At 44.8% G+C, this 17,664-nt stretch overlaps 1 protein-coding gene across 2 annotated transcripts in view; it reads left to right on the top strand.

Moving 5' to 3' along the window:
• Positions 1-17,033, top strand: part of LOC146063476 (uncharacterized) — a 44,855-nt gene extending 27,822 nt beyond the window's left edge. For both annotated transcript variants that reach the window (XM_083175881.1, XM_083175880.1), the window contains exons 4-9: positions 1,505-1,663; positions 1,766-1,881; positions 8,471-8,543; positions 13,572-13,700; positions 14,837-14,965; positions 16,816-17,033. In XM_083175881.1, coding sequence (XP_083032007.1) covers positions 1,505-1,663; positions 1,766-1,881; positions 8,471-8,543; positions 13,572-13,700; positions 14,837-14,965; positions 16,816-16,875 — 666 coding nt within the window. In that variant the 3' untranslated portion in view covers positions 16,876-17,033. The remainder of the gene's footprint in view (positions 1-1,504; positions 1,664-1,765; positions 1,882-8,470; positions 8,544-13,571; positions 13,701-14,836; positions 14,966-16,815) is intronic.
• Positions 17,034-17,664: the final 631 nt, after the last annotated feature.

Here is a 17,664-nt window from a genome sequence, read left to right on the forward strand (position 1 = left end):
GTATAGCATCATTATTTATTTAAAAGTACCTTAAATAATGCTTTTGAATTGATTGTGGTGTTACCCCCATAGGTGCCACCTGTCCCTGACTTTCTGGGCAATCTCAGGCTTGGAAAAATTGTCACTGCACTGAATATATATATATATATATATATATATATATATATATATATATATATATATATATATATATATATAAGGTTACCTGTATTTGTGTTACAAATCCTATCTAATGTAACAGTGCATTGTTGACAAATTAAAAATGCTCAGTTTCATTCAGTGGATATATGAAAGGAACTAGTAGACATCAATAGTAACTCTGATATTTTCCTGGTGTTTTGCGCATACGCTTTAGGAAAATCACCAGAAAAAATTGCGCCAGCTGTAATTGAGTTTTCACTCATTTTACATGCTAATACACCAGTTTTACATGCCCTCTAAAGTAGTTCTGTACAAAGCAGTAATGCCAAACATTAGAAACCATGACTATTGGGCTCAAAGCCATTTAAATCCTTACATTACTAAGCATCATTTAAAAAAATAATAAAAAAAAATATTATTATTATTATTATAGCAAAACAACGTAAACCCAAGCCAGTTTTGATCCCATCACCTCACATTAGTTGATGTCTGACACCCTCAACAATAGCCTGCTAAACCCTTTACCTCCTGTAACTAAACCACAGACCCCCCCCCCCCCACACACACACACACTGATTATGAAAAACCATTGCTCCGAACTGTAAATGCACACCCCTGCCCATAATTGGCAAACAATTTCCATACCAACCCCCACCCTTGCTGTCCAATGTAAAGAAAAACACTGGCTGCCACTTCAGCTACCAGCAGGACAACCCCCGTCGTCATCTTAACACTAATGGAAGTATCATGCACCTCGCATTTACTCTCCTCTATCCAGGCTACTCTCCATGGATGTTACAGTATAGTGCAGGAGAGGAGGAGAGACTGAGGCAGATGAATTGAAGGTGATAACACAGCAGCCAGTCAGCTCCTAACTAACATTTTTGAAACTGCAGTAACTTGACAGTTAAGAGCTGGTTGGCTGCTGTGTAATCACCTTTGATTTATCTCTTCCCCAGGCTTAATGCATCTGCCCCAGTATGTGGACTGTGGGGGTGCACTGGTGCAGGCTCCACTTGTCCAATGTGTGGTAACAGCCTGCAGAGGCCTGGCTGGCAGAGTAAGTATTCGCCAAAGAAAATGTCACCTACAGCTCTGCTTCAGCCACGGCAGTAGCCGCGGCCAACCCCTCTAGGTCTCTCCAGGCCCTACGTGCCTGCCAGCATTGACTAGCGGTAAATCCGCCTCAGCCAATACTTGAAAACATGGAAGAAATGCTCCACAAATGATTCAGGACAGCTCTGCATTATCCTGATGACTTTATTACCATTATTGGAGGTTTAATCAGCAAAGCTGCGCAGCTACTCTCACAAATGTGTAGCTGTATTGGCATGGAATTCACAATGAGATTCTTTTTTTGCAGACACAGCAGTTTACCAAAGACATTGAACTCGAAGTAAACAACTATAAAACAACCAGACAGGCTCTGGAGAGGAGCCAGAGGTTAGTGGAAATGAAAGAAAAGCTCTTGGAGGAAAATCTGCTGCATTATAACAAAGTAAACCAAGACCTGCAGAGTCAGGTGTGTATAATGGACCTTGGTCACTTATCTTTATGTCTGATATTAAAGATATTAAAGTTTCTCTTTGCTAATTGAAAATGGTGTATTACTTCTGTCACCAAGTTTGAAGAGGCAGTGACATCACTTCAGGAGCAGAGCCAGCGGGAGATCAGCATCAGGGATGAAAAGATTAATAGGCTGAAGAAACAGATCTCTGAACTTTTTAAAGACAAGTCATGGTACAGTTAGTAAGCATTTTATGCATCATATTTTATTTAAAGCCAATGTAATAGCAAGGTGGTAGTTGTATTGCCCTGTACTTTTTTTCTATCTTAAAGCTGGTCATTGTTCTTAAATTTCCAAAAATCGATATACTGCACAATATAATGATGATTGATTAAGCATGTCTGTGGCACTGCTTTTGTGACTGCCATGTGTGATCTACAAATTGATTAAGACTGTCTGTGGCACCGCTGTTGTGACTGCCTTGTGTGAACTATGGATTGATCATACTTGCCTACCCTCCCGCATTTAGCGGGAGTCTCCCGTGTTTTCAATCCTCCTCCCGCTCCCCCGCAAATCCCCATGTTCCTCCCGGTTTTTTGTCCCCTTACGAAAAAAACAGACTGCGCATGTGCGAACGCGATGTTCCGGGGGCGGGGTCTTTACGCAACATCGTAACATCATTCTTTCGGCCACCGCGGGGCTGTGTGGGTATTGGTGCCCGCGGGAGGGAAGAATCTAAGAGGGACAGCAGCAGCACGTGAGCGGGAATCGCCAGGAGTAGGAGAGCAGCGGCCGGGGAGGAAGACCCGAGGTGCGGCAGCAGCAGTGGACTGCGGCAGTGAGACGGGCAGCGGGAGCCAGGAGCAGCAGTAAGTATAGAGGTAGCGGTGGCCGGGGTCGCTCTGACAAACAGAAAGAGTGCTATTACCCGCCGCCGATTCCTGCTGCCGGCCACTGATTGATGGGGTAGGTTGACAGCTGGGGAACCTCTGTCCTACAGATGCACAGCAGCTCCGTGACTGCGCTCTCTGCAGGGGAAGAGGATGATGCTCCGCCCCCACCATCCCCGGCTTCCTCATCTGCTTGGCCGGCTGACTGTACTCCCTGAGGGACAAGGACAGAGCTCAGCGTCCTCGCTGTGGACCGGATCCTCCCAGCCATCGTAGGTTACAGTATATATATATTACAGCGATATGTGTATAAAAGGTTTGAGTGCGGTGGGTTAGTGATAGGTAGCTATATATGTGTAAAATGGATGTGGGGGCCTGGTAGTCATATATGTAATGGATGTGGGGGGGGGGGGGTGATAACTATGTATAATGGATGTGGGGCGGGGGTGATAGTCATGTATGCACAATGAATGTGGGGGGGATGATAGTTATGTATAATGGATGTGGGGGGCTGATACTCATATGCATGTATCTATAATGGATGTGGGGGCTAATAGTCATGTATGTATAATAGATATGGGGGGCTGATAGTCATGTATGAATAATGGATGTGTGTGTGTGTGGGGGGGGGGTTGATGGTTTTGCATAATGGATGTGGGGCATACTTGCCTACCCTCCCGCATTTAGCGGGAGTCTCCCGTGTTTTCAATCCTCCTCCCGCTCCCCCGCAAATCCCCATGTTCCTCCCGGTTTTTTGTCCCCTTACCGAAAAAAACAGACTGCGCATGTGCGAACGCGATGTTCCGGGGGCGGGGTCTTTACGCAACATCGTAACATCATTCTTTCGGCCACCGCGGGGCTGTGTGGGTATTGGTGCCCGCGGGAGGGAAGAATCTAAGAGGGACAGCAGCAGCACGTGAGCGGGAATCGCCAGGAGTAGGAGAGCAGCGGCCGGGGAGGAAGACCCGAGGTGCGGCAGCAGCAGTGGACTGCGGCAGTGAGACGGGCAGCGGGAGCCAGGAGCAGCAGTAAGTATAGAGGTAGCGGTGGCCGGGGTCGCTCTGACAAACAGAAAGAGTGCTATTACCCGCCGCCGCTTCCTGCTGCCGGCCACTGATTGATGGGGTAGGTTGACAGCTGGGGAACCTCTGCCCTACAGATGCACAGCAGCTCCGTGACTGCGCTCTCTGCAGGGAAAGAGGATGATGCTCCGCCCCCACCATCCCCGGCTTCCTCATCTGCTTGGCCGGCTGACTGTACTCCCTGAGGGACAAGGACAGAGCTCAGCGTCCTCGCTGTGGACCGGATCCTCCCAGCCATCGTAGGTTACAGTATATATATATTACAGCGATATGTGTATAAAAGGTTTGAGTGCGGTGGGTTAGTGATAGGTAGCTATATATGTGTAAAATGGATGTGGGGGCCTGGTAGTCATATATGTAATGGATGTGGGGGGGGGGGGTGATAACTATGTATAATGGATGTGGGGCGGGGGTGATAGTCATGTATGCACAATGAATGTGGGGGGGATGATAGTTATGTATAATGGATGTGGGGGGCTGATACTCATATGCATGTATCTATAATGGATGTGGGGGCTAATAGTCATGTATGTATAATAGATATGGGGGGCTGATAGTCATGTATGAATAATGGATGTGTGTGTGTGTGTGGGGGGGGGGTTGATGGTTTTGCATAATGGATGTGGGGGCTGATAGTCATATATTTATTTATGTATGTATAATAGATGTGGTGGTCTGATAGTCATATGCATAATGGATGTGAGGGGGGAGGGTAGGCATATATGTATATAAGGGTTGGATGTGAGGGGGTGAATATATTCCAACAGTCAGGATGCCAACGCTGGATTATTGACAGCATTCCAATTGGTGAGTATGCGGGGCGGGTTAGTCACTAGCAGGGAGGGTTAGGGTCAGCTGCAGGTGGGGGGTAGCTTTAGGCTGCAGGAAAGGAAGCTTAGCGGGGGCAGGGAGAGGGTAACTATAACTATAACTATAACTGTTTCTCCATCGGGATGCCTGTGTCTGTATTTTGAACACCAACATCCCGGTCGCCTGTCTTTGGAAGTATCCCAGGGAATCTTATCATAGTCCAGAAATGGTTTTCACTGGGGGAGGAGGGGGGTGGTTGTCAGGGCAGCGGTGTAGGTTATCAGACATTGTGGTACAAGTGCGGTGGCCCTGCGGGATGCCAGACAGAGGCTGGCATCCTGCAGGGAATGTCTGCCCCCTTAAAGTTTGGTCATCATCCGACCCATTATTGTCATTGCGGTGTGAGATGTGAGGTGGAGATGTGAGGGCTGGGAAAGTTCTGGGACATGATATTTGCAGTTTAGAAAGGTGGATGTTTCTGTTTAAGACAGGATTATAATAGATGGAGACAATGTAAGAAATGTAAAAAAAAAAAACATTCAAAACTGACAGTGTAACAAATATATTTGCTATTATTGCTGGGATAAATTGTATAGTTACATTGTTTTAACGTTTAATTAAATGTATGTTCTGTGAAGTCAGTGATGCTCTTATTAGTGTATATATACTGTATATAGTGGGACTGGGATATTTTCAAGTGCAGTGCTGTACTGTATGTTGGTTTTAGAGTGGTGCTTGTAATAGAGGAAGAGCTCTTTCCTCTGGGTGTAATTGGGTTTGCCTATTCTCCCACATTTAGTGGGATGCTCCCGTTTTTTTTAATTGAGCCTCCCGCTGCCCCACAAATCTTCCAGGTCATCCCAATTGACACAGTTTTGCTCTCCAAAAATCTTGACTGCGCAGTGGGTATATGCAAGGTATATGACGTCCACCATGGGGTTGTGGGTAATGGTGGGCATGGCCTATGGGAGAACCTGAGGAGCTGCTTGTTGTAAGTAAAGAACCGGCAACAGTGTCACCAGTGGCAGGGGGGCAGGCAGCCTGGCAGCAGCATCACCACCAACAGCAGGGAGCTGGACAGCCTTAAGCGCTCACCGGGGGCCCCAATATTAAGGGGGAGTTGCCATCCCTCTACCGCTTTGGGTTTGGTGCTAGTCCTACCATACACTGGTGTCTGACTACTTCCATAAGAATATAACCCTAATACCAGGTGGTGTAATTTTAGAGGGTGCACGGGATGCAATTACTATGGGTCTGCTGCACCCTTTTGAATAAATTGTATTTAATTTTTTATAAATAGTAGTGCCATGCGGGTTTGTGGCCCATACCTGGATGGGAGGCAGAGTCGTTGCTACTGCTTGGTGGAGGGTAGAAAGGGGCTGGCAGAATGTGCCACACAGGTCAGCTGATGGTTAGCACTCCTCAACCTATCTGTCTGTCTGTACCCACAGTCTGCCTGCCTGCCTGTCTATAGTTGTTCTACAAATTGCATGTCTGTTGGGACCGGAATACCGAATGGGACAACCAGCAGTGAAAAGGGTAGGGGCATCACGGATGGTCTAATGGTAGCACTGAGGTCTGCTTATATCCCAGAGCTTACAGGTCTTTGGAATAACTGCCTGCCCTTCTTTTGAAATTTCCCTTCCCTGCAAATATTTTAGAAGTCCACTAGGCTCCGTAATATCATGTATTACATCACAAACCTTATTTGCCGGCAAAGGGTGATTTGACTTTTATTTTTTAATGGATAGATTGTGAAGAAAAATCAAAACATTTACTTTTTAACGTCATCTCTGAAGACGTGCAAATAGTATTTCCATATCATTCATTTATAATAGGAAAGTATCTTATAGACTGGACTACTATTTGGAAGCTGGGAGTTTTACCTTCTGAAGTGGAATACCAATTGAATATATTGTATCCAGATGTTGCATATGATAACTGTTACATTTGTCTCAGTGCTGACAAATTTCACGTAACTTTGTATGAAGGATTTGTAGCTCTTTTGATAGGAGATTGAACCTGTCTGGGGGTGAATATCGGCTGCAGAGGTAAAGTATGCGGACGTGGAAGTCTTATTCCTTTTTTTCTTATAATGTTTGTCTATCTGCCCATCTATGCCCCCACATGGTGCTGTCGGTCCTTGTCCCCATCCCTCCATGTCTTTCCCTGTCTGTCTACCCCCCTGTTCTGTAATCAAGTAGTATCTCACCTGCGAGTTTCCCCTCCCTCTTTCTTTACTCAACACTCTCTCTCTCATCTGCCACTGCAGGACATGCCCCTTAGTGGTGATAGGTGCGCCCATGGGTGGAGTTAGACACACCCTCTGGGTGGAGCATGACACACCTCTCAGCAGAGAGGCACATTCTACTATGAGCAAAAATCTCCCTCAAAATAGTTTTCAAAAGTAGGCAAGTATGATTGATTAAGACTGTCTGTGGCACCACAGTTGTGACTGCCTTGTGTGATGTAAGGATCCGAGGACCACCTATCCTGCCCTACCTCCGTTGCCTCGAGCTGGGGTTGGCGGACGTGTGCGTAACTAGGCTTCGCCAATAATAGCCGCGTCCGAAGGAGCTGGTTAGTCCAGCTCCAACCCCGATGCTACCTGGTCTTGAGAGAGACAACACGCCCACCAAGGCCAGAGGAGAGCAAGGGGACAGCTAACTAAAGCCCACACCAGGTTAGGAGTCCCCGGAACCCCAAAGGGGTAACAACACCAGGAGATTACTTATGGTTGAACGCAACAATGCGTGACGGTGGTACTAATAAATATAAACAATGGCAACAATGCTCAGAAGATGATATATAAAGACAATAGCAACAATGTTCAGAAGATGATATATAAAGATAATGGCAACAATGCTCAGAAGATGATATATAAAGACAATAGCAACAATGCTCAGAAGATGGTATACAAAATAAAGACACAGCAGGAGGAATACACAGGGTGACCCCTGACTTATCTGGGAGGTGATAGGACCACAGACAAGGACCTCCAAACTTCAAACAATGGCGAACTCCAGAAGCAAAGGCTGCCCAGGGACACCAGGAACAACTGTAGCACGGGACCAGCAGGACAAGGAAACTTCCCAGCAGGATCCAGGACCAGGAACACGACTTGAGGCAAATACTAACAAGACGCTATAACCGGCGCCTGTATGTCAGAGATGTCAGCTTTTATTTGAATTTGCCACCCCCTGTGGTGCCGTGACGTCAGGTGCGTCCGGCAGAGTCTTCCCCCTACACCGACGATAGCGGCGGAAGTTTGGGGCGTTGCCTAGCAACGTCCCCGACGCTTCAGTCTGGCGTGCGCCGGAAGATGGCCGCCCTCCCGGCAGCGCAGAAGCTGCAGAGGGACCCGGACGGCAGCGCCGCCCAGGACGGCGCCTAACATGTGACCTATGAGTACAAATTGATTAAGATTGTCTGTGGCACTGCAGTTGTGACTGCCTTGTGTGATTTACCAGTATGAATTGATTAAGATTGTCTGTGGCACTGCAGTTGTGACTGCCTTGTGTGATCTACGAATATGAACTGATTAAGACTGTCTGTGGCACTGCAGTTGTGACTGGCATGTGTGACCTATGAGTACGAATTGATTTAAGACTGTCTGTGGCACTGCAGTTGTGACTGCCTTGTGTGATTTTTGTCTAGTATATACAAGGATCCAGCTATCTGAAACATTTCCCAAATTGCCAGTTCACAACGCAAGAGCTCTTTCAGGTTGAATATTGACCCCATACACATGGTAATGGGCATGGAGGGATGAGTGAGTGGGGTCACATCATAAGAGATGGGAATCTCCCCCCAGGACTATTGTAGACTTAAGCTGAGTACAAACTAGACAATACATTGTCTGATCTGGCGGATTATACTGACACATCGGGCTCATCGTCTGGTAAGTATGTACCCACTATGTCCCAGTGACGCACTCTCCCGCGGCATGTTTTAGTAACAAATGGTCGAATGGTACAAGTAGTTTTTCAGCCATGCCTGCATCCTGATTCTAGCATGCTTACATGTGTCTACATTTTCAGGGAGCATCTAATGCAGATGAAAGAACTGGAAATCGAATGGAATCGTGTAAGAGAGGAAGCTCAGGCTAAACATGTAAGATCACCAGCAATACTGCATCATCCTTATTCCTATCTGTATTTCAGCATTAGGCTAGTCTGTTACCTTTCATCACTGAGGGAAAGCTGCTCTCATTCCGTCCGGGATAATCGTACTCTGTAGGAAGGGTTTCTGCAGATTATAGCAGGCGAATCAAGATCAGCTCAAGCTACAGCCAAAGTAGCTGTTATTCCCTACATGCACACGGAACCAGAGGCAGAACTCTGGGAGGCAATGGAGTCATCTGCCGCCGGGCTCCTGCTCCCAAGGGGGCACCTCTCCTCCCCTGTGAGTTTGAATCAGTTAATTGAATGCCGTCAATATCACTTCTGTGGCTGACACCCCCTCCTAACATCATTTTTGCAAGTGTCACCCTGTATTAGAACCCATTATCTGTCTTATTGGAGACAGACACCTTACTGATTGAACTATTGGGGGGGCACCAATATTTATCTTGCCTCCGGGTAACTGGGACGAACTTACGCCACTGCACGGAACACTGGATAAGAACAGATCATTGGACTGTTCTGTAATGGCCTTCTATGAGTCTTTATCTGAATAGTATTGAACATCTGTAGATGTGTCCTCATACATCTAGCCTCAATATGTCACACAGCGGCAGATATCGGCCGTGAGTGAGCTGGACCCATGCTACTGTTGTTTTGCCAAATATGTGTCTTAGGGCCCAATTCAGACTTGCTCACTAGGTTGCATATCTTCGCTGCTTAGTGAGCAAGTTAAACTCTGCCCCACGCCCATCCTGGGACCCAATTCCCAGTGTTACGCTATGAGCGGATGTGTACGGTTACACATTCGCTCACATGCTCGCGCACAGAGGACAAAAATCACTCAATGGTTACTCACCTTATTTGAACGCTTTCTGATCAATTGGGGGTGGGCGGTGATGTCATGTGACGTTATCCACCGTCTTCGAGCAGGCAGGGGCACGCCTGTGTTTGGTGGAGTCCAGCATTGGGTGCTCCCAAGGTTAGTTGGCTAACTGCACTTGCGAATTTGACTATCTTGCTATTACATTTCCCAGGAGACAATCAATACTTGCCTGCACAGGCTATTTAGCCATGCGTTACCGGCACCAAGGGGCTGCGCCTCGGTATCACATGCGGCTGAACACTGTGCGATTTTAACTAACTTGATATGCAAATTTGACTTTATAATCAAACGATTTCCAAAATCGCATTGTGTCTCCACACCATAAACTTTCTCTTTTGCATCCTAGAAAATTAAAGACAGTATATGATTGGTTGCTATGGGCAACATCACCTCTGTTCATTTTTACAAGCTCTAGTAAATTTACCCCTCACTTGCACACACAAGTTTACAAATGTCACATATCAAATTAATCAGCGCAGTCTAATGGTGTGTATTATTTGTATCATGTGGCGACTAAGACACATTATCTGCAAAAAGACACATAGAACACGCCTGATTCTAACAGAATCTAACGGAACATGGGGTGCCACAAGGGGTGTTTGGCGTGACTTCAACAAAGATGTAAGAGGGCACATCTGTATGGAGAGAGCTGGAACGTGCAGTCTGGAGAAGGCCACCATCAAATCTGGGATATCTGTATTAGTGTGATCAGGAAGAGTGGGGCAAACTACTTATTGATTGGTAGAGTCCCAGTGAGAGTGGCAGTGATTGTGCAGCAAAATATTAGGTTATTGTTCCCATAATTTTTGTCCATGCCAATTTCATTTGCTTTATTATTTCAAATATTCAAAATCAGTGGTTTTCAACCTCAGTCCTCAAGTACCCCCAACATTGAACTATTTTCAGTTTTTGAGAAAGAGAAGGCTGTCATTAGTGTGGCGCACTGGTATAGGTCCTGATGAAGCTAACGGCGATACGTACGTGGACCACACACACTTAGTGTGTTAAACTCCCATATCCCTTCCCCAATATACAATGTATTTTGATTTGTGATTGTTGCGCACCACAGGCAGTACCAGAGAGACTATCGGACAGGAGTCGTGGGGTCAGACCCTGACCACGATCTCCTCCATTCCTGCTGCACAGCAGCCAGCTGTTTGGGCTGCTAAAGGAGTCCGGCGTCCATACTGCCTACCTGTAACATTAGCGTGTAACCGGAATACAAAGTTGCACTGATAGGGGGAGCCGCACTGTGACCATCACACTGTGGTGTCTCCCAGTGTAACACCGGCATACAAACTACAATAACACTGCCTGTGTGTATACCCGGAGAACAGACAGGTGTACAGAGAGAACCTGGGCGTATGAGCGGCATGCTATAAGCAATACTCCTGCCGACCTCATTCGCCGTTAGGAGCTCCTCCACGTATTTACAGCCGAAGTGCTACCTAATACAAATAAATAAACTGTAATATTCAGTAAAAATTTGAATGTATGAACCAACCAATTTATTGTACCAATCTCCTTTGTGGGTACACACTGGGCGATTGTGATAAGACGCATTTAATCACATGATAATAATTTTAAGGGGACTCACCCAGTAGGGGCCCACTGCATATTATCCCCACACTTGTTTCTACAATACAATGATGTTTGGTGAACTAAACGCATCATAAACAGTGTCTTACACCATATCCACAGCCAACCAACCAACTGTATTTATTAAAGCCTGAGTTTGGTAGTGTATGAGCGGCATATGCTATAGGCAAAATACCCGAATCCGCCTCACCAACCTCACTGTGGCCTCTTTCATACACCTACAGTGGCATATCTTTCTGTTATAATGCAATTTAATTGAGGAAGTATAATACTCCATATCCAACCAATTTATTGCATACGAAATTACGTGTGGATACACACCAGCCGATTTTGAACAAGACACACCAAATCATCATAAAATAAATGTGAGGGGGCCCGAACAGTGGGGATACTTGTGATATTATTGAAGGCAGTGATCAGTGCACCCATCGAGTGTGGCACTGATACAACCACTGTCCATAACTTTCATTAAGGGATATCGAAACACACTAAGCAAGGATTCATTCCTTTTTTATCTTTACCTTGTCAAAACTTTACCCATGTATGTTATGTGTTTTATATATCGCCATTTTAAGATGTAATAATTAAAAATTAATTTTTACTAAAACCACCTCTCTTTACCAGTGCGCCACACTAATGACAGCCTTCTCTTTCTCAAAAACTGTATCTAATCTTCTGTTCTAGTGGCAGCACACCCTAAAATAAAGACTTATTTAAAGTCTCATCATTATACAAAAGGGTTATATCACATACACAGATATCCTCACCTGTGCGATTGGAAAAAAGCCTTTTTTTTGTGTGTTGAACTATTTTCAGGCTTCCACACAGAATCGCAAGTGAAATAATTAGCCAGTGAGTAATGAGTGCACCTGTGCACCTGCCGGGTGACCTGTTGGGGTACTGAAATAAACATTGCTGCATGCCAATCCCTTTTGTTAGTTTCAAAGTATTTCAGAGAAAAACATGGGTTTCTCTTTTTCATGGAAGGGTACCAACAATTTGTCCACATTTGCATAGGTTGCCACAAAATGTCTTTAGCTCCATACAGGGAAATGACAATAAACCAAGCTAAACAATATACAGTACATTGGTAAAATGGGAGAGCAGACAAACAAGACCTGAGCTGTGTGTGGTGTGTAGTATAGATAAGGATAGTGCAGGATGAGTAGGCAGCAGAATAGGCGCTGGGATAGGGAATGGTGCATATGTAATAAGCCACCGGAGGATTTTATGCCGCATTTGCCTGAACACGTGCATGGGGAACGCAGAAGAGCCCACCTCCAGCCCTGCCTGTTACATACTATACTCCTCAAAGTAATTAGAAATATACAATACTGTAGGCATTGTGTGGGAAACATGCTGAATGCTTTTAAGAATAGAAGTATTTATAGTTTATTTGTTAGCAATTAACAATATGCAAAGTGAATGAGCAGAACAGAAATCTAAATCAAATCAATATTTTATGTGACCACCCTTTATTTTGGTCTGATTCAGAGTTTTCAGCAAATGGGCAAAACCGTGTGCACTGCAGGTGGGGCAGATGTAACATGTAACCCTCTTCAGCATTTAGTTACTGTAGCTATTGATGGGAATTATTACTGGAAATACTGGGTGATGTTAGAAGTACTTGACTTACTCATGAGGACATGCACTGAAACTAGAGGGAGGAAGATTCAGGGGAAATTTGAGGAAGAATTACTTCACAGAAAGGGTAGTGGATAAGTGGAATGGCCTCCCATCAGAGGTGGTAGAGGCAAATACAGTAGAGCAATTTAAACATGCTTGGGATAGGCACATTGGTATCCTTACAAAGACATAAGGCTCAAATATGGTTTGAGGTAACATGTTTAGAAAATGGGCAGACTAGATGGGCCAAGTGGTTCTTATCTGCCATCAAATTCTATGTTTACTCCTGTGTACTTAGGGGCCGATTCAGGATCGCTCGTAGCGAGCCAAGCCCCGGTTTCTGCGCATATGCAAACCCCAGCACCGAACGGCTTTGGCGAGTTACACACTTGCCAGGCCGTTCATTACTGGGAGGGAGGGCCAGGGGCAGAAACAGGGCTGGAGCAACGGACAGCTTTTTATGGGCATCATGTTGGGCATTCCCCTGGGTACTGGAGTGGGCCGATGCCGGGCGGGTGGCTGGCGTCACATAACATTTATTCTATTTCCAAAGTGGAGAGAAAACATTCGATGGTTGGTGTTTGCGGTCATCCCCTCGCACGGTACCGATGGGATTCGGCGCGGGTGGAGCAGGTGGCGTGTCAAGTCTTGCCAAGCAGTGAACGACCACTGCTTAGCGAGCCTTGCTAAACCCTTAGCAACATGTGTGTGGAAATTATCTATTTATTAACAGTTTATTATATAGCGCATGAAATTCCATTACGCTTTACAATTAGAAACAGTGGTTAAACAAACTGGGTAGTTACAGACAGTCAAAAATGTAGGATGACCCTGCTCGTAAGCGTATAATCTATGGGGAAATAAGCAATGAGCTTAATTAGCTGATATAGATTGCATGTTCTGTTACAGGAATGTGAACAGTGCAAGTCATTGAAGTCAGCCTTGGAGAACAGCAAATCACAGCTAACGCTTAAGGACAGGACAATTGAGGAGCTACAGTCACTGTGCCAAAGGCTGGAAATGAAGATCCAGGAAGAAGTTTGTTATTAATCTGTAGAGTTTTACATTTTTCAGAGACCAATTAGGATTCAGTGCAAAAAGTCACCGATAAGGGGAATACGGTGTTGTAAAATGTAAAGTCAATGTGAAAATGGTCAGACACCGAATATCAAGATTAAACTGTAAGGAATGATCACCTTTATTGTGTTGCACTAATGATAACACAACAATAATATATTTGGCAAGAACTAAACCTTTGAAAGTAGTTTGGTGATTCCATATTAATCAGGACATTGTGGTCCCATTCTTACCTGATTTCATCCAGTGACATGAAGAGAACTCTGGCCAGCTTTCCGGAAGTGTTCATCAAATACATTATACTGTATAAAATGATTGGAAGATACTGATTGGTTGCTATGGGCAACTCCACTTCACTCTTATCACTGCTTCATACTTCTCCCCCTCTGTTCATAAAGCCCTGCACACAATGGGCCTGATTCTGGTTCACTTGAAAAAGCAAATTCTCTCTCTAATTGAAAAAACCATGTGCATTGCAGGTGGGGCAGATGTAACATGTGCAGAGAGAGTTAGATTTGGGTGGGGTTTAAACTGATATCTATATTACAGTGTAAAAATAAAGCAGTCAGTAGATCCTATTGGTTTGATATATTTGGGTCAAAAGCACGCTAATTTTGGCCAGAGGGCGTTACAGGAGATGAAAACAGTATTCTTGTACTTGTACAAAAAAAAAGATGCAATTAGATCAAAGCATTTAAGCTTGCAGCGCCACTGTAGAATGATATATAGTGCATACACACTGACCAATATTGTTTATGGGTGGGAGAGTGTCATCTTTAATGATGCACAAGAGCATGCATTGTTACTGATATAGACCCTTATTCAGATCTGATCGCAGTACAAATTTGTTCTCAAAACGGGCAAAACCATGTGCACTGCAATTGGGGCCCATACCCAGGTATATAAGTGAAGGGGGCTGTGTTGAGCAGTTTATATGAAAAGTGACCAGGTTCCTTGTGCTGCCTGTTATACCCGAGTCTCCAGTGTAAGCCATGACATCAGAGAAAGGGATTTACTGCTAAAAAAATAATGTTATTGTGTAATAAATGAGTGGAATGAACTGAATTAGATAACATATATTGCATGTCCTTTTACAGCAATGTAAAGAGTGCAAGTCATTGAGATCAGCCCTGGAAGGCAACAGGTCACAGCTAAAGCTAAAGGACAGGACAATTGAGGAGCTACAGTCAGTGTGTCAAAGATTGGAAAAAAAGCTCCAGGATCAAGTATGCCATTAGTCTATAGGGCAGGCCTCGCCAAACTGTGTCTCTCCAACTGTTGTGAAACTACCAGTCCCAGCATGCTTTACCAGATCATTGGAAGGAGAGTATCCTGGAACTTGTAGTTTCACACCAGCTGGAGATTCACAAGTGGGCCAGGCCTGCAATAGAGTATATAAACCCACCACTGCAGGCCTATACAACCTGTGGCTCACTAACTGTTGTGAAACAGGATTGAAAAGTAATGCCTCCATGGCTATAAGATTTTTATTTGTGAATGCATTTGAACACTTTTTTTTGAACATGATAGCACAGTTTATCCTCTATGTAATGCTCTATTCACTTTTCAAAGTTTTCCACATCCCTTTCCACGCATGTGCACCAACGCTTGACGAGTCTGGCAAACCCGTCGGAGAAGAAAGCTGGTGGTTGTTGTTGACACCAGGACCAAACTGCAGCTTTCTCCTCATCATCAGAGTTAAAGTGTTGACCCTTAAGGTGCTCTTTCATCTTTGGGAAGAGGTGAAAGTCACAGGTGTAAGGTTGAGGCTGTACGACGGGTTTGGCAGAACCTCCTTGAACTGCAGGCGCTGCCACCCTCTTCCCAAAGATGAAAGAGCACCTTAAGGGTCAACACTTCAGTTCTGATGACAATGAGGTGAAAGCTGCTGTTCGGTCCTGGTGTCCACAACAACCACTAGGTTTCTTCTCCGATGGGTTTGCCCGACTCATCAAGTGTTGGCATGCGTGGAAAGGGGTGGGGACAACGTGAAAAGTGAATAGTCCATTACATAGAGGATAAACTGAGTTATAGTGTACAAAAAGTGTTCAAATATGTTCACAAATAAATATGTTCACAAATTAATATCCATGCCTGTACACAGCTGGTGCTGACCGCGGTTCTAATTAAATCAGGCATTTCCACCCTCGGTCCCCAAGGTAAACTAACAGTCTAGGTCAGGTTTAAGTGATACCCAGGCTTGACGACCGAACACGGTACACTGATACGGTGTCCATGTCGACATAGAAACCACATTTTGTTAAAAACTTATGTCAACCTAAAACATGTTGAACTTTGGCCTGTCAACAAATAGTGGTTGATCTATTGACTGTCGACCTAATTACTGTCAACGAAATGATCCATCCCCATGATACAGAAGAGGTTCCTAAACCATTTCCTCAGCTTTTCTGTAGAAATAGCTAATTTGTAATAACAATTTAACGCTGTGTCAGTGAGGTACAGGGTATGGCTGGGATGAACTCCTTACGCTCTTGCTAGCTCCCATCTGCTCAAATTACTTTTACAAACAAACAATGGCCCTTATTCTGGTTGACTCGCAAAGCTGCGAATTTCACAGCTTTGCGGGTCCACCAAACACCACACCCCCCCCCCCCCCCCCGCGCGTGCCGAGCTCCCTGCATAAACATCCATTCGCAGCCTTGGGTGCGGGGGAGAAATCATGCGATGGTCACCAACCATCGATAGATTTCTCCAGCGCTCAGGCAGCTGACATCTGCTGATGTCAGCTGCCAGCCTCCGGCACCCGCGTCACCGGGCCATTTGCATGGGAAGCGCCAAGCGTTTTCATGGGATCACCTATGAAACGCCCCACACTGCTAGGTGCAAACTGGACGCTGTTCGCTGTGCCCGCTTGCAACGAGCGTGTGCACATGCACAGACGTGCAGATGCTCGCTGTGTCTCCCGCGCCAACGCGCAGGGGAGCGAGGCAATCAGAATAGGGGCCAATGTCCACTTGGTCCTAGTTGAGTTGCCATTCAAGGACTTTAAACTGAAAGAAGTGTTACCCTGCCGGCGGTTTTATGAACTCATTTATCACCTGTTTATGTTTTCCAGGAGCACTTTGTGAACCTTCTTGTGGCTACAAATAGCAGGAGTCTGAGAATAACTTACTAAATATCATAGACAACTACAGATAACCAGATTTTATTTTTTTAGGCTACCTTTTACATTTAGCTGGACTTGTGAAATATAAACACAATGCTTGCATAAATAAAAGGATTTTACTTACTATAAGCTGCATTTGTCTATATTAAATGTGATATCTAAAGGTTCCTGATCTCTGTGTTCTGTCTTTATTACTATTAACTTTAGCAGGGGCGGATTAAAGCTGGATACATACCATAAGATTATCAGTCCAATCTTACTGGATGGAACGAAAATCTGGTAATGTATGGGCACAAAGGATAATCAACCATTTGCTCCCAAAAGCCAGAGAATGATCAAAAATTGTCATTTCGACAAATTGGTTAAATCAAAGGCATTTAACTATTTTGTTTTCCAGCATTTTGGGAGTTATTGGTCAATTGTCATTTGCTCCCATACATTACAAGATTTTCGTTCCAACCAGAAAGATTGGACAGATGATCTTATAGTGCAGGGGCGTCTAATCGGTCCTCAAGATCTACTAACAGTTCATGTTTTCCTGACCACCTAGCAGGTGCACAGGTGCCGTCATTACGAACTGTCACATTTTCAAACACGTGTTACATTCATTCCTAACTGACACATTCTACAGATCAAAAAGTATTAAAAATGAATTCATAGCAAATCCATGTTTAAAGACACAATGAAACACGTGTACGACATAACGTTATATATAATAAAATCAATAAATACAGACACTGTATCTAGCGAAGACAAATTGGTGTAATCCGCATGTATTATGGATTTAAATATCAACAC

Source organism: Crinia signifera, chromosome 3 (genome assembly GCF_055691185.1).
Source record: "Crinia signifera chromosome 3, ASM5569118v1, whole genome shotgun sequence".
NCBI lineage: Eukaryota > Metazoa > Chordata > Amphibia > Anura > Myobatrachidae > Crinia > Crinia signifera.